The 25,621-nt window shown below is 41.5% G+C and overlaps 1 protein-coding gene across 1 annotated transcript; it reads right to left on the reverse strand.

The window, feature by feature from the left end:
- Positions 1 to 815: 815 nt before the first annotated feature.
- Positions 816 to 18,881, reverse strand: LOC121566649 (myosin heavy chain, fast skeletal muscle-like). Its single transcript, XM_045219611.1, has 41 exons — positions 18,835 to 18,881; positions 18,615 to 18,660; positions 18,256 to 18,483; positions 17,728 to 17,874; positions 17,367 to 17,523; positions 17,019 to 17,046; positions 16,644 to 16,752; positions 16,385 to 16,477; positions 15,927 to 15,987; positions 15,657 to 15,755; positions 15,218 to 15,321; positions 13,388 to 13,526; positions 12,905 to 13,023; positions 12,609 to 12,758; positions 12,344 to 12,514; positions 11,816 to 12,119; positions 11,257 to 11,321; positions 11,076 to 11,163; positions 10,842 to 10,959; positions 10,585 to 10,708; positions 10,006 to 10,142; positions 9,276 to 9,531; positions 8,836 to 9,078; positions 8,313 to 8,489; positions 8,071 to 8,216; positions 7,811 to 7,901; positions 7,096 to 7,485; positions 6,848 to 6,974; positions 6,548 to 6,666; positions 6,111 to 6,307; positions 5,797 to 5,980; positions 5,514 to 5,679; positions 5,225 to 5,349; positions 4,747 to 5,055; positions 4,341 to 4,544; positions 4,058 to 4,183; positions 3,749 to 3,919; positions 2,326 to 2,430; positions 2,134 to 2,229; positions 1,567 to 1,698; positions 816 to 932 (listed from the first exon to the last, which is right to left on the reverse strand). Exons 3-41 carry the CDS (start codon positions 18,469 to 18,471, stop codon positions 912 to 914), a joined length of 5,814 nt encoding a protein of 1,937 aa, XP_045075546.1. The 5' UTR covers positions 18,472 to 18,483; positions 18,615 to 18,660; positions 18,835 to 18,881; the 3' UTR covers positions 816 to 911.
- Positions 18,882 to 25,621: the final 6,740 nt, after the last annotated feature.

Below are 25,621 nucleotides of genomic sequence, written 5' to 3' on the forward strand. Positions count from 1 at the left end.
TAGTGTCTATGTTGTGTTACCATACAGGTATCTTAGTGTCTGTGTTGTGTTACCATACAGGTATCTTATTGTCTATGTTGTGTTACCATACAGGTATCTTAGTGTCTATGTTGTGTTACCATACAGGTATCTTAGTGTCTATGTTGTGTTACCATACAGGTATCTTATTGTCTATGTTGTGTTACCATACAGGTATCTTAGTGTCTATGTTGTGTTACCATACAGGTATCTTATTGTCTATGTTGTGTTACCATACAGGTATCTTAGTGTCTATGTTGTGTTACCATACAGGTGTTTCCAGGAGAGACTGCTCTGGCCTTCTACAGAGCCAAGAACAATACAGAGAAACCTGTTATTGGGATCTCCACCTACAACATAGTGCCCTTCGAGGCTGGGCAGTACTTCAACAAGATACAGGTACTAATGGACATCTAGTCAATGGCATGTGGATAGAACTGTTGATGTAACCTTTTAGTCTGTTAAGAGATCAAATGTTACACGCAGGACTAATATATGTGTGTTGTGGTGTCCTATGACGGTCTTATGACCATAGAAATAGAATGACTAGAACGGTCTTGGAACCTCTGACCTTGGCAGTTTGACTGGTGAACTGATGGCTGCACATAGAATGGCAAAGCTGGTATTGTGATGGAAAATGTCCATGGTCATTTAGAAAGTTCATACTAGGACTATTTGCTATCTGGGTGACCACTTTTGCTGTTGGAATCCCAGATTGCTCCATTATTTTAAGTACAATATTTTTATGGTATGAAAAAGCTGTTTTCTAAGTAATAAGTCAACAGTCACAAAGGAAGTGTATGTAGGTCTACATGTTTTTAATCAATGCTCAACATTTCACCATGAAAATCATATTTTATGCAACACAGGAAAATGATAAGACTTGGTCCTGTTTATTCAGCAACTTCTTTGCCCTGTAAGAAGAAAGAAATAATATAATGGATCAGTAGTAATAATGAACATGATAAATATATGGATAGACTTGGATAGAATATAATGGATCAGTAATAATAATGAACATGATAAATATATGGATAGACTTGGATAGAATATAATGGATCAGTAATAATAATGAACATGATAAATATATGGATAGACTTGGATAGAATATAATGGATCAGTAATACTAATGAACATGATAAATATATGGATAGAATATAATGGATCAGTAATAATAATGAACATGATAAATATATGGATAGACTTGGATAGAATATAATGGATCTGTAATAATAATGAACAGGTTAAATATATGGATAGAATATAATGGATCAGTAATAATAATGAACATGATAAATAGATGAACACTTGGAAAGAATATAATGGATCAAGCATTTAATGCTCAGTGCTCAGCTTGGATTTTCAATGTTGAAGTACCAACTGAATTAATCTTATTAGATTATTTAGTCCTACCTGAAATGTGCTTCTCAATCAGTTGAGTGAGTGAAAAAGGTCAGTATTGACCTCTGTGAAGACTGAATCATAAGTGGTGTTGATGTGGTCATATTTGAACATGAGTCAGGTATAGGTTTAGCAGCAGTTCTGTACCTTTCCAGTGTCACGGGTCTTGGCTCTGAGCTTGTTGACCTGAGTCTCAGCGATGTCAGCACGCTCCTCAGCCTCCTCCAGCTCATGCTGAACCTTCCTGAACTTAGACATATGGCTATTGGCTGCTTCCTCCTGGGTGAAGAAAAGAGATGGAGAGCGAAACATCAGCATTTAAAGTTTGATGCTTCAGGTAGCAAATAAAAAATCTGTTTTTAAAGGTATTTTCAACAACAAAAATATAGACCGATTTAGGATAGCAACGTATATAGGAAGATAGATGATACAGCAGAGAAAGTGAGTGGAGGAACAGGGGATCAAACCGCTGCCTCCAGCACCACCACTAGACCAGGAAATTATTATTCAACCCCCTCTCCTTTAAGTTAGTAACACATAGGCATAGGAGGCACTCAGAAATGTGTATAATTTCTTCAGTAATGACTTGTAATATCAATTTAGTCATTGTTGACTGATGTGCTGTAGCAACACTTCAACTAAACCGTATGGACATTACGTTTTGTAGGGAGAAAATACATTTTCAAATGTATGCTTTCAGAGTATTTGACTCACCGCTTCCTCAGAATTCCTCTTGTAGGCCTTCACTTTCAACTGCAGCTTATCTACCAGGTCCTGAAGTCTGCTAACGTTCTTCTTATCCTCCTCAGTCTGTGGGAGAAGATCAAAGAATCAATGTCAGTATAGTTTTATACACAAACCTGTCTGTGTTACTGTCAAGTGTGTGAAGAAGGCACTTTCTCTTACCTGGTAAGTGAGCTCCTTGACTCTGCGCTCATACTTGCGGACTCCCTTGACTGCGTCTACACCTCTTCTCTGCTCGGCCTCCACCTCAGTCTCGAGCTCACGCACCTTTGTGGAAGAAATAAACGTATTTGTTTGAGGTGGTGAAATCAGACTTAACAAATCTTTGTAACACAGAAGTGTAGTGTTCTACCCAGTCAAGGAGGCACAATTGTCATCTGTCCCTATGTACTTCTAAACATTTAATTGAAGGGGTCTGTAATAATAACAACAACTTTTCATTATCTAGGTCAGTGGTTCCCAAAGGGGAATTTACATTTAAATGTGTTTATGAATATTTCTAGCAAGAACGGATTAAACAACCAGGGATCTTTGGAAAAAGTTTAGAGAGTGCAATACAGTACATATTAATAATCCACAATTTATGTTCTTAACTATTAGATGCACAACGGGTCTGGGAGGCTCACAACTCAATTCTTCTTGTATTTGTAATATGACTATTTTTCCATTTTGTCATGAGTTTAGCAGTTTCTGGTGCAGCACCAGTATGGCCACTAGAGGACGCCACTCGCATGTTTTAATGTTATGAGATTTCTTCTATTATGGGAGGCTCGCGCTATGACAGTTGAGAGAAGTTTGCCAAGTGAGCCAACAGCAAGACAGAAGCACCGACATAAAAACATTGGTATATCTTTATTTTGAAGGTAAGCGACTGGAAAAGCACTATATTCGAGACGGTAATGTTTCTGGAGTATGTACATATGTTTGTTAAGATGTTATGTTGTGTTTTCAGGTTTTATGAACTTATTAAAGTCCGCTAGCCTACAAACTAATTCAGCCGTTAGCCTGCTGGCTGGTAAACCTGCATAGCAACGCTAGCTTCCCTAGCAACGGCCGGTGAATGCGACATGTCGCTATAGAGAGAAATGAAACAAATGTAACTAGATGTAACAAATGATTACTATGAATTGTGTGTTGATGTGTATTGTGAATTTATATTTGTATTCTTACTACTAATGAAATGGCAGTTTAGAAGAAGTCTGCTACGACAACTGTACAAGCCTGAACGAAGCAACTAGAGTAATACATTTGTATTTATTTGAAGGTCTTGGCTCAACTCCACTAAATAAGTGTAGAATTATTATAATTTGTTTTGTTATGATCATAAATGCACCATCATTTAACATTTAAAAAGGCAAAATGTGTAGAATTGCAGGAAATTAGCTTTAAAACGGCAACATTTTCTCTCTAATGCCAAGAAGGGGGACTTAACATTTCCCAGGGCCCGAGACTTGATTAGTCATGCCATGCACTATAGAAGTAACAGTAAACCTGCATGGAGGCTATTATGTATTTTTATATGATCAAATTAATTTCCAGCAATCTGTCTTTCAATCCACCCTAATCCACCCTGCTGTTAACTCACCCTGGACTCCAGTTTCTGGAGCTGCTTCTTGCCTCCCTTCATGGCCAGATTCTCAGCCTCATCCAGGCGGTGCTGCAGGTCCTTGACTGTGACCTCCAGGTTCTTCTTCATCCTCTCCAGGTGAGAGCTGGTGTCCTGCTCCTTCTTCAGCTCCTCAGCCATCATGGCCGCCTGGAAAAGTAGTTTGTTTAATTTATGCACCAATTGGCACCAATCATAACGCCCCTCTAAGATCTTTGTTGTTCTTAACCAGCCCAGCTACCATTGGCACTTGGGGACAAATCAAGTCGATGTAATTAAAGAACTCACGTCAGTGATGGCCTTCTTGGCCTTCTCCTCTGCATTCCTGGCCTCCTGGACAATATCGTCCACCTCTCCCTGCACCTGCACCAGGTCAGTCTCCAACTTCTTCTTGGTGTTCAGAAGGCTGGTGTTCTGAAGGATGAAATAAGACGATTTTTTAAACTCTCAAGAGAACTTACAAGTCACAAGGCTGAAATTATGAAAATCTAAAGTAAGCACTGTCAAATTCCAGGTGTGTTTAAACTGTATGCTTGGTTGAGTTCCATTGGAAATGGCTTTTGACCCATACCTGGGAGTGCAGCAGTCCAACACGCTCGCTGGCGTCTACCAGCTCAGTCTCAGCCACTTTGCGGCCTCTCTCTGTCTGCTCCAGAGCAACTCTCAGCTCCTCGATTTCAGCCACCATCAGACCGTTTCTACGCTCCACCATGGCTGCCTGTTCCTTCATGTCCTCTGCGACACGAACAGCGTCATCAAGGTGCAATTGGGCATCCTGGGGTTCACAATGACATATGTTCATTAGGACTTGTGGAAGTAGGGGCGATAGGATCGATCAGTGACAGAAATGTAAATTGGTACGAATTTCTCCAGTATCGTTACCTTTAGTACATAAACCACTCTTTTTAATTTCTCAGATTCACAAACAAATCCCTAGCCATGTTTAGGTTTTGAACCTGATGTCCCAGTCCCTTTACCTTGAGCTGTCCCTGGACGTTCCTCAGCTGTTTCTGGGCCTCAGCGGCCTGCCTGTTGGAGTGGCTCAGCTGGATCTCCATCTCGTTCAGGTCTCCCTCCATCTTCTTCTTCACCCTCAGGGCATCATTCCTGCTCCTGACCTCAGAGTCCAGGGTGCTCTGCATGGAGTCAACTATCCTCTGGCTGTTCCTCTTGATCTGCTCCATCTCCTCGTCCTTCTCAGCAATCTTCCTGTCCACCTCACCCTTGATCTGGTTGAGCTCCAGCTGCACACGCAGAATCTTGGATTCCTCGTGCTCCAGTGTGCCCTGGACAAAGAAAATAAGTTATGCGTATTGTGTTCAATATATTTGGATGTCTACAAGGAATTAAATATATATATGACTACAATAAACACCAATACAAGGAGCATTAGACTGTAGCTGGCATTGGCTACGGGTAACACTGCTTTTCCCATCAAACAGCTGTAGTTTGTACCTCAGCCTCCTCCAGAGCGGTCTGGATCTCAGACTTCTCTGTCTCCACGGTCTTCTTGGCCTTCTCCAGCTCATGGATGCTCTTGCCAGTCTCTCCGATCTGCTCAGTTAGGTCAGAAATCTCCTCTGCACACACACACACACAGGAGCAGTTTAGACTTGGGAGATTTTCAGTGGATATCGCCAGTTCACTGAAGTTGACATTGAATCATAATAACAGTTAATTAATTAACAATAATTAATCTTGCTAATCAAACTTGAGCCAAATATAATTGCTGTCAAATGCTCACGTTGCAGGTTCTTGTTCTCTCTCTTCAGAGTCTCAAGATGATCCAGAGCCTCCTCGTAGGAGTTCTTCATCTTGAAGAGTTCAGTGCTCATAGAGCGAGACTCCTTCTGAGCTCCTTCCAGCTCTGCCTGACCCTCCTCATACTTCTGCTTCCACTCTGCCAGAACCTAGGGAAATACATGGGATTTTCATTAGAAGTCATAGATGAAGAGTTTTGAATCAGAAACATGCTACAATTAAACTACAATTGATTATGTAGCAGAAAATTTGGTTTTCATTTTTACCTTGTCAAAGTTCCTCTGCTTCTTGTCGAGGTTGGCGGCCAATGCGTTGGCTCTCTCAACGTCAATCATGAGGTCCTCCACCTCTCCCTGCAGCCTCTGCTTGGTCTTCTCCAGGGAGGCGCACTTGGAGTTGGTCGCCTCAATGGTCTCCTCAGCCTCCTGCAGACGCTGGGCCAGCTTTTTCCTGTTAGGTGGTTTTGTAGTTTTGAAACAAATGTTACAATATATATTGACGTAACATTTTCTCAGAGCCCCCCTACCACCCTCAACATCCACACCCTATATTTGAGTTTGTTCTGTTGCGTGTGACTCACTTGGCCTCCTCCAGCTCCTCTGTGCGCTGGACGGCATCAGTTTCATACTTAGTCCTCCACTGAGCCACCTCGCTGTTGGCCTTGGACATACCGCGTTGCAGCTCTGCCTTGGCCTCCTGCTCCTCCTCAAACTGCTCCCTCAGGAGGTCACAGTCATGGCGGGCAGACTGGACACCATGGGCCAGTGCGTTTTTAGCCTGCGAAAGAGAAAGACAGAGATATTAGAGAGATAGACAAACAAATGACAGTAGGAGTCTCTGAGGGTGGAGAGACAGTAGGAGTCTCTGAGGGTGGAGAGACAGTAGGAGTCTCTGAGGGTGGAGAGACAGTAGGAGTCTCTGAGGGTGGAGAGACAGTAGGAGTCTCTGAGGGTCACGTAGTCACCATCTATATGAAGATATTGCTCTAAACTCTATGGACAGTGGAGTCCATTTTACCTTGACCTCCTCCTCAATCGCCCTCTTCAGCTCCTCCACCTGCTGGGTGAAGGCCTGTTTGCCTCTGGTCAGCTGAGACACCAGGGCTTCCTTCTCCTCCAGCTGGCGGCCAAACTCTCCTGCAGGGATAGAGGTATATCTAGTTAATAGGGTCTCTGTTCTCTAAGATTGAAAATGTATTTGGAGGTATCGTAGGGCAATGTTAGGTGGTGAATAGTACAGTGTGGATACAGCCCCCAACACATGTTATTGTGTTTTACTGAAGGAAAGCATTGGATTGTTGTTCATTGTTGATGGTACCATTTTCTGTCAGGAGTCTGGCCCTCTGTCCGCTGATGTCGTTGACCTGGCGAACATTCTCATCATTCTTAGTCTTGAGCTCGCTCAGCTGGTCCTCAAGAGTACGGCACATCTTCTCCAGATTGCCCTGTTAGTGAAACATGTACAATCATTACTTTATATATGGGACTCCTGTCAACCTCAGTTCAGTTGAATGGTAATGTAGTTGACCCTCCTCAACACTGCTTGACCAAAACATCACTACTCACCTTAGCCTTGGCGACGGCCTCCATGTTGCTGGAAAGGTCATCAATCTCCATCTTGTACTCGCTCTTCTCCTTCTCCAGCTTCTGCTTGACGCGCTGCAGGTTGTCGATCTGCTCCCCGAGCTCAGCCACACTGTCAGCCTGCTTCTTTCGCAGAGCGGCGGCTGTGGCCTCGTGCTGCAGGGTGGACTCTTCAAGATCACGACGCAGCTTCTGGAACTCAGCCTCACGCTTCTTGTTCATCTCAATCTGAGAAGCAGTGGCGCCTCCGGCCTCCTCCAGCCTCTCGCTGATCTCCTCAAGTTCCCTGGAGAGATCGGCCCTCTGCTTCTCAACCTTAGCCCTGGCAGCACGCTCAGCCTCAATTTCCTCCTCCAGCTCCTCAATACGGGCCTAGAACAGGGGGCATGAGTAGGGGGGATGAACACTACAATAAAGTTGAAACAATTGAACCTCACAAAATAATAATAGTAGGTATATGTTGCATAAATGTGTTAATACAAAGCCAGTTACACTAATATATTCAGTAGACAGTGTCCCATGCAGGAACCAAAACCACAATGGTAAGAAGCACCAACAAGAAACACCATCTTCCAACCTACTGAGCCATTAGAAGCCACCAGGAAAACTGTCGGCTACAAGTAAAAGTGTCAATTTTTTTCAGGAAATGATTCAGGTGTGTGCTTTTCTGTATTGGAGCTTATATCTTGTACTGTACCTGGAGTTCCTTGATCTTCTTCTGCAGCTGAGCTCCCAGAGACTGCTCATCCTCAATCTTACTGAGGAGCTGAGTGGTCTCAAACTCCTTTCTAAAAAACACAAACACGTTGATTGCAGAGTTGGTTTAGGTTTGATAGTGTAAAGAATGACATGCAAATTGATAGTGTAAAGAAACTGATGCCGTCCAAATGCTAATTCATAATTAGTCAAGAACAACCATTATAGCAGCTGATACTGTAATCATTTGTTTGTGTTTACTTCTTGATTTTCTCATCAGCCTGCTGCTTGTCATTCTCCAGGTCCATTATGGACTCCTGGGCCAGTTTCAGATCTCCCTCCAGCTTTCTCTTGGATCTCTCTAGGTCCATACGGAGCTTCTTCTCTTGCTCCAGAGAACCCTCAAGCTATAAGATAAAAACACATATATTGTTTAAATCTAAACAACAGAGGATAATATAATCTTACATTCTATCATGGTTAAAATGTCAAACTCCACTCACGTCATCCACTTGCTGTTCCAGCTTGGTCTTGGCCTTGGTCAGAGTGTTGACTTTGTCCTCCTCTGCCTGCAGGTCGTCCAGTGTCTGCTGGTGGGCCTCTTGGAGGGCTTTCTTCTCCTTGGTCAGCTTGGCAACACTCTCATCCATAGATGCCATCTCCTCTGTCAGGTTTTTAACCTGAACATGGTCACAACATAATTATACTTCACCATAAAGGGGAGATTTAGTTTGTTATATATTGCGTTCATTTAAATGAGCAATGTGTCAACAAGTACTGTACTATAGATTCAACACTAGATGGCAGTGTACACCATGCCAGTGTACTGAGTGGAAGTCATAAATGAGGGGGAACAGAACATGCAATGAATGTGGGGAGTACCCTGCAACTGAAATTCCACTGTTGTGTCTTAATTTTTCCTGCACCCACAATGCAACTTGAATTCCATTTCTGTTAAGCTATGTTTTGAGTTGATTATTGTTTGGATTATTGTTTGGTTAGACTGTCTATGGTAAGACACTAGACCTTGTTTTCAGTGGCGTGCTTCTCCTTCTCCACTTTGGCCAGGGTGAGCTCCAGGTCATCAATGTCCTTCTTCAGCTCAGAGCACTCATCCTCCAGCTTCCTCTTCTTGGCAGTCAACTCAGCATTGATCTCCTCCTCATCCTCCAGCCTCTCGGTCGTCTCTTTGAGTTTAGCCTCCTGCTGGATCTTGCTCTTGATGAGCCCCTCGCACCTTTCCTCAGCATCGTTCAGACTCTCTCCTTCCTGGTTTCAGAACACGAGAAAAAATCAGCGGCCTCACTTTGTATATTCAAGGTCAGACCAAATCAATAGAAATTCATGAAATACATAACATGGACAATAACAATGTGTGAGTTAGCCACATACTTCACAGTGTCTTCATATGTGTGTGTATTCATGTGTGTGTAAATGTGCCCATATGAAGGTCGTTGCTCACTCACAGATGCAACTTGAAGTGCCAGGTCATTCTTCTCCTGCGTCAGGGACACCAACTTCTCCTCCATTTGCTTCTTCGTTGCCAGAGCCTTGGCCAGGTCTGTCGTCATCTTATCATAGTTCTCCTTCATGTTGGCCAGCTCCTTCTCAGTCTCAGCGCTCTGCAGCAGGGGCTTGATCTTGAAGTACAACTTCATCCATGGCCAGGTTTTCACATTCATGAATGAGCGGACGTTGTACTGGATGGCGTAAATGGATTCTCTGGTCGACAGAAAGGATAGGGTGGCATGGTGAGTGACATGCTTAAAGCTACATTCTGGGATTCAAAGAACAACAAAACGGAACACCCCCGCCACTGTTTGTTTACAGCTGAGGAATGGGGCTAGGGAAGTGTCACCCCTCTTAAATTCACAGACAGCGGTCTAGATACAAGGACTGACAGGTCATGCTAAGCACATGAGGCATTTTATATTCTTCAAGAATGAATGGGTAAATACCACAAATCTAAATGACAATTGAACAGCCAAACTTCAAACTGAAGCTATAAAGATAGAATCCTTAGTTGCTGCATCCATTTTTTGACTTCATAAATGAATTAACCAAAAGCTTTAATAGAGCATTATAAGACGTACTTTCTCATTCTGAACAACTCACAGCATATACAGCATGTAATCATAATGCATTAGATACAGGTAGTTGACAGAAAGCTTTGCCAAGATGTCCACAATTCCTCACCTCCTCTCCATCATCTTGCTAAACTCTCTCCTCATGAGGAATCCACGGCTGAGAGCCTGGACCATGCCGACCAGAGAGGCCAGCTTCTCATCTCTCATCTCCTCCAGGACACCCAGAAGACCGGCTTTGAAGAACACCTGAGACACAGGTTAGCATGGTCAATGGAACCACAGATGGTGACAGATAGAAAGGGTTGAATCAAAAGAGGGGAACAACTCCACTAGATTGATTTGAACAACATTAACTTTGCAATGGTTTACAAACTAACCATGGGATAGGATGTTTCTAAGTTGTTAGTTATTGTACAGTTGTAGATTAATAATGTCCACAGATACAGATAACTGCAGCCATACCACTCTAACACAATGCACATGATAATGAGTTTAGTTTCTCTTCTATACTTCTATGACTTAGAGAAAAAAAACAGTACAATGTTTTTCCACCTTTTCCTTTAGTTAAATGAAGAAGAAAGAACAAAATGATGGATAGATCAACTGGAGAGATTTTATATGGTAAGGGTTTAAATTATCATTGAAAATGTGTTTTGTTGTCAGCTTTTGCTGGGGGTATTTGACTGACCTTGGTGTGTCCAAACTTGTAATCCTCGTGATTCACATCAATGGAACCAAGCAGCTTCTCAGAAGCCTTCTTGTTGTCCATGAACTGGCCCTCGGGGATGACACTGGCATTCAGTACTTTGTACCTGAATGAGGAGTCATTATTAACATATGTCAAGTTGTAATATGTTGGTAATATTTCGTAAAAGGTAAGCCTATTCTGATGCTGGGAAATCCCTTGAAGCAGATCTTTCTGTGTGTGTGTGTGTTTGTGTGTACCTCTGCTTGAAGTCAGCATAGATGATTCTGCTGGGGAAGCCCTTTCTGCAGATCCTGATACCCTCCAGTACACCATTACACCTGAGCTGGTGGATAACCAGGAAGTTCTCCATCAGACCTGGTAAAACAAACCAAGTCTCTTTTAATACACATAAACAGGTTAAAGATTGGGCTTGTTAAAGTCACTGATACTGTACTTATAAGATGACATATTTAACTCAATATTTCTTGTACCTGGAGTCTTTGACTCGTTGGGGATCAGGCAGCGCACAAAGTGAGGATGAGTGCTCCTCAAGTTGGTCATCAGCTTATGTAAGTTCTCCTGTAAGAGGGTTACAAACCATTTTCTCAGACATCATTTATGATTATCAATGCACCTTTTGAAGGACTGAATATACACGTTTCAAAAGCTCACCCTGAACTGGGAGGACACAGTCTGCATGGAACCACCCTTCTTCTTGCCTCCTTTCTTGGCTTTATCTGTTAAAATGGGGAAAAGTTGAAGATAACTAGAAAAGTACATTTCCTAGAGCGGGTGGAATAAATAGAATAATAATAAGAGTATGTAAGAAAACTAGAGTGGTCTTGTCTTCAGCAAGCACACTAATTATAAACCAGAGAATCTCGGGTTAACTTATCACACTTATCTAGAGGCAAATGCTGCCAATGAGATTATGTAAAATAACACCTATTGTATGAGTTAACCCAGTGAATTAACCCTGAGAAATGGATACATTAAAAGCACAGGAGGTTGGTGGCACCTTAATCGGGGAGGACGGGCTCGAAGTAATGGCTGGAGCGGAATAGGTGGAATGGTATCAAACACATGGTTTCTTCCGTTCGCTCTGTTCCAGCCATTACTATGAGCTGTCCTCCCCTCAGCAGCCTCCACTAATTCAAAGACTTTACAGAAAGTTTGAGTCGGAGTTGTAACTAGTGCTTAAATAAATATTTTGACGTGATGCTAGTCTTACCCTCGGGTGGGGGAGGAGGATACAGGGCAGCCAAAAGTTTGACTCCTGACTTCCCATATAACTGACAAACTGAGTCGTTCAGGGGATCCTTGTTCTTCTCCAGCCAGCCAGTGATGTTGTAGTCCACAGTACCGGCGTAGTGCACCAGGGAGAAGTGGGCCTCTGCCTTGCCTTTGGCAGGCTTGGGCTTCTCAAACGCCTTTGTTTTCCCAAGATGCTGGGCGTACAGCTTGTCCTTGAAGGTAGTGTCTGAAGACTTGGGGAACATGCACTCCTCTTCAAGGATGGAGAAGATGCCCAATGGCTTTACGAAAAGAGATGTATATCAAATTAGTGATATTTACATTTAGGATCACATTCCTTCAGTAAAAATGTTATTATAGGATTATATACATTTAGGGACACATAATAGGAAACATATTGAGTTCTCAACAGTCAGATACGTTGTAAAACTGTGATAATGTCTCACACAGCGCTCCCTATGAGCTTTGCTGTTGTGGTCTGTTATAATCCTCACAGACAGTTTACCTTCTCAATAAGCTCAATGCAGGCAGCCAAGTCCATGCCAAAGTCAATGAAGGCCCAGACGATTCCCTCCTTCTTGTACTCCTCTTGCTCCAGGACGAACATGGTGTGGTTGAAAAACTGTTGCAGTTTCTCATTGGTGAAGTTGATGCACAGCTGCTCCATGCTGTTGTACTGTTGATGGAGTTTTAAAAGGGATCATTTCATCATACAAGGCTGTAATCCATCTCAATCACAACTAATTGTCTTGTTCTGGTCTCATACTCACATCAAAGATCTCAAACCCGGCAATATCGAGCACACCGATATAGAACTGCCTTGGATTCTTGGTGTCCAACATTTCGTTGATACGGATGACCATCCACAAGAACATCCTCTCATAGATAGACTTGGCCAGAGCGCTGACTGAGTTATTAACCTGCAATGATAATACCTCATATTAATACAGGAGATATTGACCATGTCTAGTGATAAGGTGATAAGAGCTTGGGAAAAACAAAAGTATGCACCCCAAAATAATTCCAGTGCTCGGAAAATGGTAGATGCTGTGTTTGGCCGCCTTACCTGAGGCACAGTCTGACCCTTGGTCACATACTCGTTGCCGACCTTCACTCTGGGGTAGCACAGAGCCTTCAACATCTCAGCTGAGTTCAGGCCCAGCAGGTAGGCGATTTTATCAGCCACTGGAGAGAGAACCAACAACAACAGACTCAGGCACACAAGATCACTTGTTTTTAATGTCACAATGACAAAATAGTTTGGCTAACTTCTTTGTGAGTTAGTTTTTGATACACCCACATCCATAATTTCTTAAGCTCGGAAATTGTTTTCCAAAAATGATCTCCTGCCTGACTTTCATGTGGCACTGTCTGTCTTACGTGTTCTATTTCTATGTTTGGGACTGGGAATGGGACTAATGCTTTACATATTGTATATCTATGAGTGGGACTGGGAATGGGACTAATGCTTTACATATTGTATATCTATGAGTGGGACTGGGAATGGGACTAATGCTTTACATATTGTATATCTATGAGTTGGACTCACCCTCTGTGCCGTCTGGCTCGGCCTGCTCCTCACGCTGCTTCTGCTTGAATTTCAAGTTGCCATGGTGCAGTACAGCTCCTGTCAGCTTGTAGATGGCAAGCTTCTCTTCATTAGTGAAGCCCAGGATTGTAATGGCATCCTGGCATTAAAGAGGAAGTACAACAGTGATGAACTGAACGGTAGTTTGCTCAGTTACACTACAGTTCTGTGCTGCTCACTGCAGAACAATGGGATGGATAGATTTGGATGGCTTCTTTGTTCCACATGATAACGCTTGGCCAACACACTAGAAGAAGGTAGCACAAAATGAGTTTAACACAGTTCGACAGGGCACTTAGTGGCACTCTCATGTGGATGTCTTACATGTACAGTACCAGTCAAAAGTTTGGACACACCTACTCATTCCAGGGTTTGTCTTTATATTTACTATTTTCTACTTTGTAGAATAATAGTGAAGACATCAAAACTATGAAATAACACATATGGAATCATGTAGTTACCAAAACAATGTCAAACAATTAAAATATATTTTATATTTGAGATTCTTCAAAGTAGCCTTGATGTCAGCTTTGATCACTCTTGGCATTCTCTCAACCAGCTTCATGAGGTTATCACCTGGAATGCATTTCAATTAACAGGTGTACCTTGTTAAAAGTTAATTTGTGGAATTGATTTCCTTCTTAATGCGTTTGAGCCAATCAGTTGTGTTGTGACAAGGTAGGGGTGGTATACAGAAGATAGCCCTATTTGGTAAAATACCAAGTCCATATTATGGCAAGAACAGCTCAAATAAGCAAAGAGAAATGACATTCCATCATTATGAGGACCGCCACAGGAATGGAAGTCCCAGAGTTACCTCTGCTGCAGAGGATAAGTTCATTAGAGTTACAAGCCTCAGAAATTGCAGCCCAAATAAATGCTTCACAGAGTTAAAGTAACAGACACATCTCAACATCAACTGTTCAGAGGAGACTGCATGAATCAGGACTTCATGGTCGATTGCTGCAAAGAAACCACCACTAAAGGACACCAATAATAAGAAGAGACTTGCTTGGGCCAAGAAACACGAGCAATGGACATTAGACTGGTGGAAATCTGTCCTTTGGTCTGATGAGTCCAAATGTGAGATTTTTGGTTCCAACCGCCGTGTCTTTGTGAGATGCAGAGTAGGTGAATGGATGATCTCCGCATGTGTGGCTCCCACCTTGAAGCATGGAGGAGGAGGTGTGATGGTGTCAGTGATTTATTTAGAATTCAAGGCACACTAAACCAGCATGGCTACCACATCATTCTGCAGCGATACGCAGTCCCATCTGGTTTGCACTGTCATTTTGTTTTTCAACAGGACAATGACCCAACATACCTCCAGGCTGTGTAAGGGCTATTTGACCAAGAAGGAGAGTGATGGACTGCTGCATCAGATGACCTGGCCATCACAATCTCCCGACCTCAACCCAATTGAGATGGTTTGGAATGAGTTGGACCGCAGAGTGAAGGAAAAGCAGCCAACAAGTGCTCAGCATATGTGGGAACTCCTTCAAGACTGTTGGAAAAGCATTCCAGGTGAAAATAGTAAAAATAAAGAAAAATACTTGAATGAGTAGGTGTGTCCAAACTTTTGACTCGTACTGTATGTGCCTGAAGGTTAAGTGTAAAGGCATGAAGAGTTCCTAACTAACCAAGGCATAAAACAAAAAAATTTGAATCAAATAAAAAAGGACTTGAATATTCCCAGCTTCCACAAATTCGGAATTGCACAGTGCATTCAGTGTGTATGGTGGTCCTACCCATTCCATATCTAGAGTTTGGTTAACCCTTTGTTTGACTCACATCTGTGGCATCCAGCTCTTCATTGTCATTGATGCTGGCCACAGTGATCTGACCCTGGCTGCACATGGGGAAGTCGTAGGGGTTGGTGGTGATGAGCGCCATTTCTGTGGACAACAGAGAACAGCTTGTCAGTTAAATCTCTTAGAATTGTGCTGTCCTACCTTTACAGTATCTCTCCCTCCTTTACTCAATAGATGGACTCAAGGATACATGTAATGTATAATAAATAGCATCAAAAGAGGGGACTGAGACTTGTGGACTAGTGCATCACAGTGCATTACTTGATAGATATTTCCCAAAGACCTGACCCATGTCTAGATGCCTTGTTACCTTGGATGTACTCATTGTATAAGTATTATTAGTGTGGATTATGAATATTTGTAATAAGTTCCATAGATGGGGGTGGGAAGAATCTCCCATGAACCTCTTCTTTTCGTACCAACTAGCTCAGGTTTGTGGCCTGTCATCATCTGGAAGAAGATGTGGTAGCCTCTCTCATCGGGCAGCTGGAAAGACACTCTGGACTTCTCCAGCAGGTCTGAGGGAGAAAGAGAGAGGGAGAGACACAACGAGAGTGAGAAAGAGGAGAGAGAGAATGAGAGCGAGAGAGCAAGAGAGAGAACATGAGATACATTTACATTTGATGATCTCCAAAAAATAATCTGTGTGAATTTAGGAAAGCATTGAGAAACAATCAAAACCAACTCACAGGTCTCAATGTCAGCTTTAGCCAGTTTACCACCTTGGAAGTGAATCCTGATGAATTTACCCTATAGTAGAGCATGGGGGTTAGAAATAGGTCTACAAATAAAACTAACATTTTACTTTGATAGACCCCTTTAAATGTTACAGTTTGTTGGACAAATGTTGGATCCAGTTTGCTACAGCAGGAAAATAATCCTGCATCAACAGGAAATGTTAATTATTATGTGGATTATAAATCATTTTGTATGGGTTGATACATTTTTTGAGACAGCAAATCAAATGGAAATTACAAACTTTAGAACCTCAAATGCACTACAAGTTTGCATTTCCTTTTGTGCAGGAAAATTATCGGCAACAAAAGAGTGATCAAAATAAGATGTTAAATCTGTATAACAATAGGGAACTACTGAATTACATTTTTCCAATATAAGGTCACTTCCACAGTATGCCCTTCATACTTACAAAGCGAGACGAGTTGTCATTCCTCACTGTTTTGGCATTACCGTAAGACTCCAGCAGAGGGTTAGCTGCAATGATCTGATCCTCAAGAGACCCCTGATTGAAACAAACACAAGTTGCTCAAAAACTGGCAATGTGGTGAAGTTAGTTTTTCTCAATTGTTTGAACACTTTCCTTGAAACAGGATTCACCACTGGAAAATAAGTTTACACAGCCAACCAAACTGAAATGTGTTAAAAAGCCAATCATGAGCACAACCTACCTGCATTTTGTTGGGGTCTACTTCCTTCTTGGCACCAGACACTGCAATGGTGGCAAAGTACTGGATGACACGCTTGGTGTTGACAGTCTTTCCTGCACCGGATTCTCCACTGGTTTATATAACAGAGAAAGAGGGAGTTTAGGTACATGTTTGAGTGTCAGATTGACTTTCACTAAGAAATAGCATAGAAAGATACACTGTTGACCTGTTTCCTAACATAAGTAAATATTTTCTAATATTCCCATTTATCTACTCATTATTACACATAGCCTAATGCTCTAATCCATTCATAATGTCATGTATTTCATCACACCAAGAGACCCAACTTATTACAATAGAAACACCTTCTCAATAACATTTTAGTAAACAACTTACGTAATCAGGACGGACTGGTTCTCCTTATCTGGAACCAAAACACATTGCTTATCATACTCAAGCATCATTATGGGGACATTACTGCATTCATAGCATCATCACGAATTTCAATTTGGAACATATTATGTTCAAGGCTAGTGGAATCAGATATTCCCAGCAAACTGTTATTACCTAGACTAGAAAACAGTAGATACCTCTCTAAAGCATATTATAACTTCCATTGATGCATCCATCCATCTATCCATAAGCACCTAATAGACTTTGAGATCGATATGCAATTATGGACGTCCATCCATCAAACCATCCACCCCTCCATCTATGCATCCAAGCATCCATGAGAGCTCGTACCAATCATCATGAACTGAAAGGCGTTGTCAGAGACGGAGAAGATATGGGGTGGAGCCTCCACCCTCTTCTTCCCTCTGTAGGCGTTGACAACCTCGGCGTCGTACACGGGGAGCCACTTGTAGGGGTTCACTGTGGCACAGAAGAGCCCAGAGTAGGTCTGGATGAAAATTAAATTAGGGGATTAGTAAAGTCAGATTGACTTTTACCTGGATTTATGTGAGGATGTGGGTGTACTTTTGTAAACTGATGTGGGTCTACTGAATTGATATAATTGGTTTCTACCATTCATTTATGTGTAGGACTATATTTGTGTATATATTATGTTCATGTATGTGTGTGTTTGTATGTGCAGGTTTCTTACATAGATCATCCATGCTGCATAACGCTCTTTGAGGTTATACAACACAGAGGCTTCATTCAGGTAGGTCATCATGGCCATGTCCTCAATCTTGTCATACTTAGGGGGATTCATCTCGTAGATGTCTGCATCTTTGAACTCTTTTCCTTCCTGAAACAGTCAGAAATCTAGTTTACACGCAGATCAAAGTGGATGTGACTGAATGCTTTTTGCTAATTAAATACAAGCTTAAAAAATAATAATGCATACACACATTTAATCCAACTACTTTGTTGTCACCCAATGACACATAAATCACGATTCTTGACTTGTCAATATCACAAATTCCATGGCAATTTTAAATAGCAGCTTTAAACATGATGTGTTTGAAGGTTATATTCCGCTAACAAAAAACTATAAATGCTTCTTAATATACATTTTGTTAAAGATTTTAAATAGTCTATTGAAATGTTTTTGATAATTTTGATTATTTTTCAATAAATAGAGTAATTACTCGAACTTGAACTTGAATACTTTTCAGATCAGGCTTACCTCCTTAGAACCGTCAGGTTTGGTGACTGTTACAGTACACTTCCCATCGCCCCTGGCAGTGACCAGACCCTTAAGGTACAGCTCCACCTTGTCTGCCACATAGCAGGAGTTCTTTGAATCAAAGGGCGTGGCTTGTGCCTCCATCCTCTCCTTCTCAGACTTACGGAGGTATATGGCAGCCTTGCCGTAGATTTGCATCTCAGCGTCCGTACTCATGGTGACGGATCACTAGCAAAGAGATTAAACAAGAAACATGATTGACTCTGTGGTACTTCCTCCCCAGTCAACAGAGTTAGATGAGCGGTGTTTCTCAGAATATTCTCATCACTTTTTATGTGAAGACTCAAACCATGTCTCACCTTCTTTTTCCCCTCCTACAGATGAATGTGTACTTCTTGGAGGACCCTGTGAAACATGAGAGTGTTGTGAAAACACACAAGTCTAAAGCCTTATCATTTAGCCCCAAAAGGGCTAGAAAACATAATTCAACTAAATCATTACAGCCATGTCCAATTCAACTACAAGTGCAACTGATAACTTTCACAAATGTAGAAATCTAAGGAGGTGGAGAGGTCTTACCACAGAGGAAGAAGGTATCTGACTTATGGATGCTGGGGCCTCAGCCTCCTTATATCTGGTTAGAAGTGCCAACCAAGCAAAAGTTAATTATGGACCACTCTGGGAAAGGAAATGAATTGGATGAGAGACCTCTATGTGTCTGTCCCTAACTAGCGCCTCCCACATCCAGGAGCAACACACTCCCATTACATGACTTTTTAATGTCATATTTGTCTCTGAATTTAATTTCACTGAAGTTTACGTCAATGAGAGATGTCATTACTAATAATTATGACAATATCAAAAGTTTGATTCATCAAATTGATTCCAATGTTACTGCCACTGACCCTCAAATACTGTAATGGAATGTTGCCCCACTAACCTAAAACAATTTTCATGAATTCTAATCTGACCTTATTTAGTTCAACTTTATTGGCATTAATCCTCATCAACAACTTTGTATATATGTTCACCTATTGTTTATATTATTTAGCTTGTAAACACATCTGAACTGTCTCCTCACCTCATGCTTGTGACAGAGTTGGCCGTTACCTCGTGCTTTGCTTAGTTTGATTTATCACCCTGGTGGAACCGTATTAAATTAATATTTAAAAGCTAGAACAGAAACATTTAAGCTTTTAATGACAGGTTACGTTGTTGTTTAAATCTAATGTGTAGTTATTTGTCTACAGTATGATCTACTTAAGATGCTGGATGCACTTTTATTTGTCTCACATTTCAGTTGGCTAAAACGGTCCAGAAGGTTTCTTATGACTTACATAACACCATGCCAGTATTTCAATAATCTTATCCACTCATATTGCTGACAGCGATATAGCTGCCTCAAACTTTAATTACACTCTGAAGTTAACCACATAGCCGCTGAACTGACTTCAATAAAACTGATATAAAATGAATAGGGTATAGTTACAATAAAGTAACAGATTCCTTTACATTTACATTACATTTACATTAATCCTATACATAGCAATATGTTAACTTCATTGAACGTTTTGTTTTATTACATGTGCAATTACACTTTAACAAGTATTGTAGTAAACTGTAATAACTTAGTTACACTGTAATAACAACATACAACTGGTGGTAATTGCGTTCTGCAATTACAGAGGTGTAATAACGAATGCTTGTTACCATGCTTGTTACACATGTGCAAGTTTCCTCTGAATTCACTAATTTAGTGTTTCCTTTCTTGTTGGCTGCATTTGAATCAGTAACAACTGTCACAAGGTTGTCATCTCTAATGGACAGATGTACTGGGTATCCGAAATTACAACAGGCTATAATTACCTACCTGTGAATGAATGTGTTCGTTTCCCATTATGACAACATGAACCTCCAGGCCATTCCAGAACACCACAGAGTACATGTAATATCTGCCTAAGTACAATGTAATTACTAAGTGTTACACTGGTTTAGCTAGTGAAAATGAAATGTGCGGGTACTTGTAAGATTGAACTCTTTGGCCTGAATGCCAAGCGTCACGTCTGGAGGAAACCTGGCACCATCCCTACTGTGAAGCATGGTGGTGGCAGCGTCATGCTGTGGGGTTGTTTTACAGTGGCAGGGATTGGGAGACTTGTCAGGATCGAGGGAAAGATGAACGGAGCAAAGTACAGAGAGATCCTTGATGAAAACCTGCTCCAGAGCGCTCAGGACCTCATACTGGGGTGAAGGTTCACCTTCCAATGACCCTAAGCACACAGCCAAGACAACACAGGAGTGGCTTCAGGACAAGTCTCTGAATGTCCTTGAGTGGCCCAGCCAGAGCCCGGACTTGAACCCGATCGAACATCTCTGGAGAGACCTGAAAATAGCTGTGCAGCGACGCTCCCCATCCAACCTGACAGAGCTTGAGAGGATCTGTAGAGAAGAATGGGAGAAACTCCCCAAATACAGCTGTACCAAGCTTGTAGCGTCATACCTCGAGGCTGTAATCGCTGCCAAAGGTGCTTCAACAAAGTACTGAGTAAATGTGATATTTCAGTTTTTAAACAATTATAAATTTGCTAAAATGTCTTAAAACCTGTTTTTGCTTTGTCATTATGGGGTATTGATGAGGAAAATGTTGTTTTAAACAATTTTAGAATAAGGTTGTAACGTAACAAAATGTGGTCAAGGGGTCTGAATACTTTCCGAATGCACTGTATGTGTGTCTCTGGGAGGGTTGGGATAAAGCAGAAATCACATTTCAGTTGGACCTTATGTATGTACAATTTACAAATAAAGTGATCTTTATCTTAAATCTTAATGCTTTGGAGAGTTGTGTTTGAGTATTATATTTTGAAATAAAGCTGGCATGATGATAATTGTATATTGTGAACATGTTGCCACTTCAGGATTCAAGAAAAAGGCCAGCTTCTGATGTTAGCAGCACTGAAGCAAACAAAACAGCCACACACCACTGCTAACGAGTCTAGCTAGCACTGTTAGCTTGTATATCAGTGACTGGCCTGGCCTTTTCATAGTGTTTAGCTATTTCATTCTCTATTGTTCGGGTAATGGCAGTAGTCCTTAGGGATGCAATGTATCAAGAATATCATTCGCAGATGCTTTATATATTTTTATTTACTGGAAAAACGTTCAGTTGCTAACTACATACAGTAGTAGCTAGCTCACTGATGGCAGCATAAATATAAAGTCACTTCCGATTTTAGAACACTGCGGAAGTTTACAATCCTGCTGGCTTTCCTCGCATGTCCTTACTCAGCTAAGTCATTACTCAGCCAATCAACTGACGACAAGGACTATTTTAAAGGTGAGTTTATGATCTGTTGAACTATTTATGAGTGTGAATAAAGCCAGGCTTCCATTTTCAATCGTCAGTGAAAGCCAAATTGGTGGAATAAGGTGTACTGATGGCCAATAACTGATCTAGTGTTAGCGTTAGCTAGCTAGCTTTTTTTGTTACTTGCAGAGACGAAGTCGGCAAAGCATTTACCACCACCTTTGTTAGTAGCTAGCGAGCTTACTTGGGGGCTATTGTTGGCATAAGATACCGACCCTACCATTACATTTGTTTACACTGAACTGCACTGTGGTCAGAATGCAATCATGATTATATTAAGACAGATGGGTCGGAAAACGTACCTCAATGCAGGGATGGGATATGCCACTGTACTCCAGATTTTACCTTTGTCCACACTGCTCTATAGAGAAGATTGACATATGGAATCATGTAGTAACCCAAAAATTGTTAAACAAATCAAAATGTATTTTATATTTGAGATTCTTCAAAGTAGCCACCCTTTACCTTGATGACAGCTCTGCACACTCTTGGCAGTCTCTCAACCAACTTCATGAGGTAGTCACCTGGAATGCATTTCAATTAACAGGTGTGCCTTGTTAAAAGTTAATTTGTGGAATTTATTTCCTTCTTAATGCGTTTGAGCCAATCAGTTGTGTTGTGACAAGGTAGGGGTGGTATACAGAAGATAGTCCTATTTGGTAAAAGACCAAGTCCATATTATGGCAAGAACAGCTCAAATAAGCGAAGAGAAACGACAGTCCATCATTACTTTAAGTCATGAAGGTCAGTCAATCCGGAACATTTCAAGAACTTTGAAAATGTCTTCAAGTGCAGTTACAAAAACCATCAAGAGCTATGATGAAACTGGCTCTCATGAGGACCGCCACAGGAAAGGAAGACCCAGAGTTACCTCTACTGCAGAGGAGAAGTTCATTAGAGTTACCAGCCTCAGAAATTGCAGCCCAAATAAATGCTTCACAGAGTAACAGATACATCTCAACATCTACTGTTCAGAGGAGACTACGTGAATCAGGCCTTCATGGTTGAATTGTTGCAAAGAAACCACTACTAAAGGACACCAATAATAAGAAGAGACTTGCTTGGGCCAAGAAACACAAATAATGGACATTAGACCGGTGGAAATCTGTCCTTTGGTCTGATGAGTCCAAATGTGAGATTTTTGGTTCCAACCGCCGTGTCTTTGTGAGACGCAAAGTAGGTGTACGGATGATCTCCGCATGTGTGGTTCCCACTGTGAAGCATGGAGGAGGAGGTGTGATGGTGTGGGCGTGCTTTGCTGGTGACACTGTCTGTGATTTATTTAGAATTCTAGCATGGCTACCACAGCATTCTGAAGCGATACGCCATCCCATGTGGTTTGCGCTTAGTGGGACTGTCATTTGTTTTTCAACAGGACAATGACCCAACACACCTCCAGGCTGTGTAAGGGCTATTTGACCAAGAAGGAGAGTGAAGGAGTGTTGCATCAGATGACCTGGCCTCCACAATCACCCGACCTCAACCCAAATGAGATGGTTTGGGATGAGTTGGACAGCAGAGTGAAGGAAAAGCAGCCAACAAGTGCTCAGCATATGTTAGGCCTCCCGAGTGGCGCAGTGGTCTAAGGCACTGCATCGCAGTGCTAGCTGTGCCACTAGAGATCCTGGTTCGAATCCACGACCGGGAGACCCATGGGGCGGTGCACAATTGGCCCAGTGTCGTCCAGGGTAGGGGAGGGATGTAGCTCAGTTGGTAGATGAGTTGGACAGCAGAGTGAAGGAAAAGCAGCCAACAAGTGCTCAGCATATGTAGGGCCTCGATTCCCACGGGGGCCAGTATGAAAAATAAAAAAATTTATGCACTCACTAACTGTAAGTCGCTCTGGATAAGACTAAAATGTTAAAAAATGGTTACTCCTTCAAGACTGTTGGAAAAGCATTCCAGGTGAAGCTGGTTGAGAGAATGCCAAGAGTGTGCAAAGCTGTCATTAAGGCAAAGGGTGGCTACTTTGAAGAATCTAAAATATATTTTGATTTGTTTAACACTTTTTTGGTTACTACATGATTCCATATGTGTTATTTCATTGTTTTGATGTCTTCACTATTATTCTACAATGTAGAAAATAGTAAAAATAAAGAAAAACCCCTGTGTCCAAACTTGACTGGTACTGTATATAGAAGAACATCAAGACGAAGACTAATCTGAACTTATTTAGTTCCATTTTAGTGGCATTAATCCTCATCAACAACTTTGTATATATGTTCACCTATTATTTCTATAATTTAGCTTGTAAACACATCTGAACTGTCTCCTCACCACATGCTTGTTATGGAGTTGGCCGTTACCTCGTGCTTTGCTTAGTTTGATTTATCAGCCTGGTGGAACCATATTAAATTCCTATTTAAAAGCTAGACCAGAAACATTTAGGCTTTCAATAACAGCTTATAAAACTGTTAAATCTAATGTGTCGTTTTATATCTACAGTACGATCTATTAAAGATTCTGAAGGAGCTTTTATTTGTCTCACATTTCAGTTGGCTAAAACGGTCCAGTAGGATTCTTATGACTTACATAACACCATGCCAGTATTTCAACCATCTTATCCACTCATATTGCTGACAGCGATATAACTGCCTCAAACTTTTATTACACTCTGAAGTAAACCGCTTAGCAGCTGAGCTGGCTTCAATAAAACTGATATAAAATGAATAGGGAACAGTTACAATAAAGTAACAGATTCCTTTACATTTAAATTGCATTTCAATGAATCCTTTACATGACAGTTTTTATATATTTCTAAAAGAAAGCTCTAGCATCTTGCAGTAACATTGGTTGAAAAAAATGTTTATGCATGTAATTGAACAAGTTTCGCATTCTTCATTGTCGATCACATCTCTTCTGCTTTCAAACCTTTGCATTCAAATCGTTGTTTAAATGCTCTTTTTGTCTAATATGGTGCAGCCAAATTAATCTTTAATAGTGTAAAACCTTACAGAATATTCAGATAGAAATGTATTGTGAAGAACAGATATGACTGTCTGTCAGGTAGAATAGGGAATTGTGTCATCTCTATTCAATACCTTTCTATCAGCAATGTTCAGAACATTTCACCTCCCTGAATACACCCTGTTTGTTCAGTTTCAGTGTCCACCCAGCACATCAGTACAAGAAGACCCATAGCTGACGGATGCAGTAGTTGAGCAGGGGGCTGACCATCTGGAAGGACCCCATCAAGGCCTTTTCATTTCTTGGACTGTGCTCTCGTCTTCACTGCAGCCAAGGTTTATTGTTTGGTATATCTGCCAACACAGCCTAATTCTGGCACCGATGCCACTGTTATTAGACCAGATATTTACTTGCCATGTTTGTGGGTGGAGAGAACATTAGCACCATGCAGAGGTTCAGTTATTTTAATGTGCAAAGATCTTGCATGATATATGACCTGTGTTTTTGTATTTGAGGGACATGTAGTCCCATGTAGCTCAGTTGGTAGAGCATGGCGTTTGCAACGCCATGTTTGTCGGTTTGATTCCCACGGGGGGCCAGTATGAAATATGTTTTACGCACTCACTAACTGTAAGTCGCTCTGGATAAGAGCGTCTGCTAAATGACTAAAATTTAAATGTTTAGCTCCAAACTTGCTCTGGGCGGAACTTACCCTCCGGGATAAAACTGACCTTAGATCAGTGTCAGAGGAATATGTACAGCTGTCATACCCAACTAGACAACTGTGCATTTTGCCACAAAGACCTTAACTGACTTTACAGCCTTGGTCTCCTCACAATGCAGTGAGCTCTGCAATGAGATCAGGGCTGGGGTCATTCCAGGTCAATTCAGGAAGCGAACTGAAATTATTTCTCATTTAAAAGCCTTGTGAACATTTTTTATTTCAGTTTACTTCCTGAATTAACGGAATTGTAATTATTTCACTCCAACACTAACATACTGGGTCTGATTTCAAGTAATTACGGGCTAAATGGAAGATTATGGTTAGTTGTAAAACGAAGGAAGGGCTGCGTTTAAGATGTTTTCTATAGAACT

The sequence above is a fragment of the Coregonus clupeaformis genome, unplaced genomic scaffold, assembly GCF_020615455.1.
Source record: "Coregonus clupeaformis isolate EN_2021a unplaced genomic scaffold, ASM2061545v1 scaf2534, whole genome shotgun sequence".
In the NCBI taxonomy this organism is placed as follows: Eukaryota; Metazoa; Chordata; class Actinopteri; order Salmoniformes; family Salmonidae; genus Coregonus; species Coregonus clupeaformis.

Excerpts from the sequence above, each read along its gene's own strand:
- LOC121566649 (XM_045219611.1), bottom strand. The coding sequence starts at position 18,471 with ATGAGTACGGACGCTGAGATGCAAATCTACGGCAAGGCTGCCATATAC. Across the intron at positions 12,759-12,904 it reads AGGGTCAGACTGTGCCTCAG|GTTAATAACTCAGTCAGCGC; the intron begins GTAAGGCGGCCA and ends TTATCATTGCAG. Across the intron at positions 10,709-10,841 it reads TATGCTGACTTCAAGCAGAG|GTACAAAGTACTGAATGCCA; the intron begins GTACACACAAAC and ends CTCCTCATTCAG.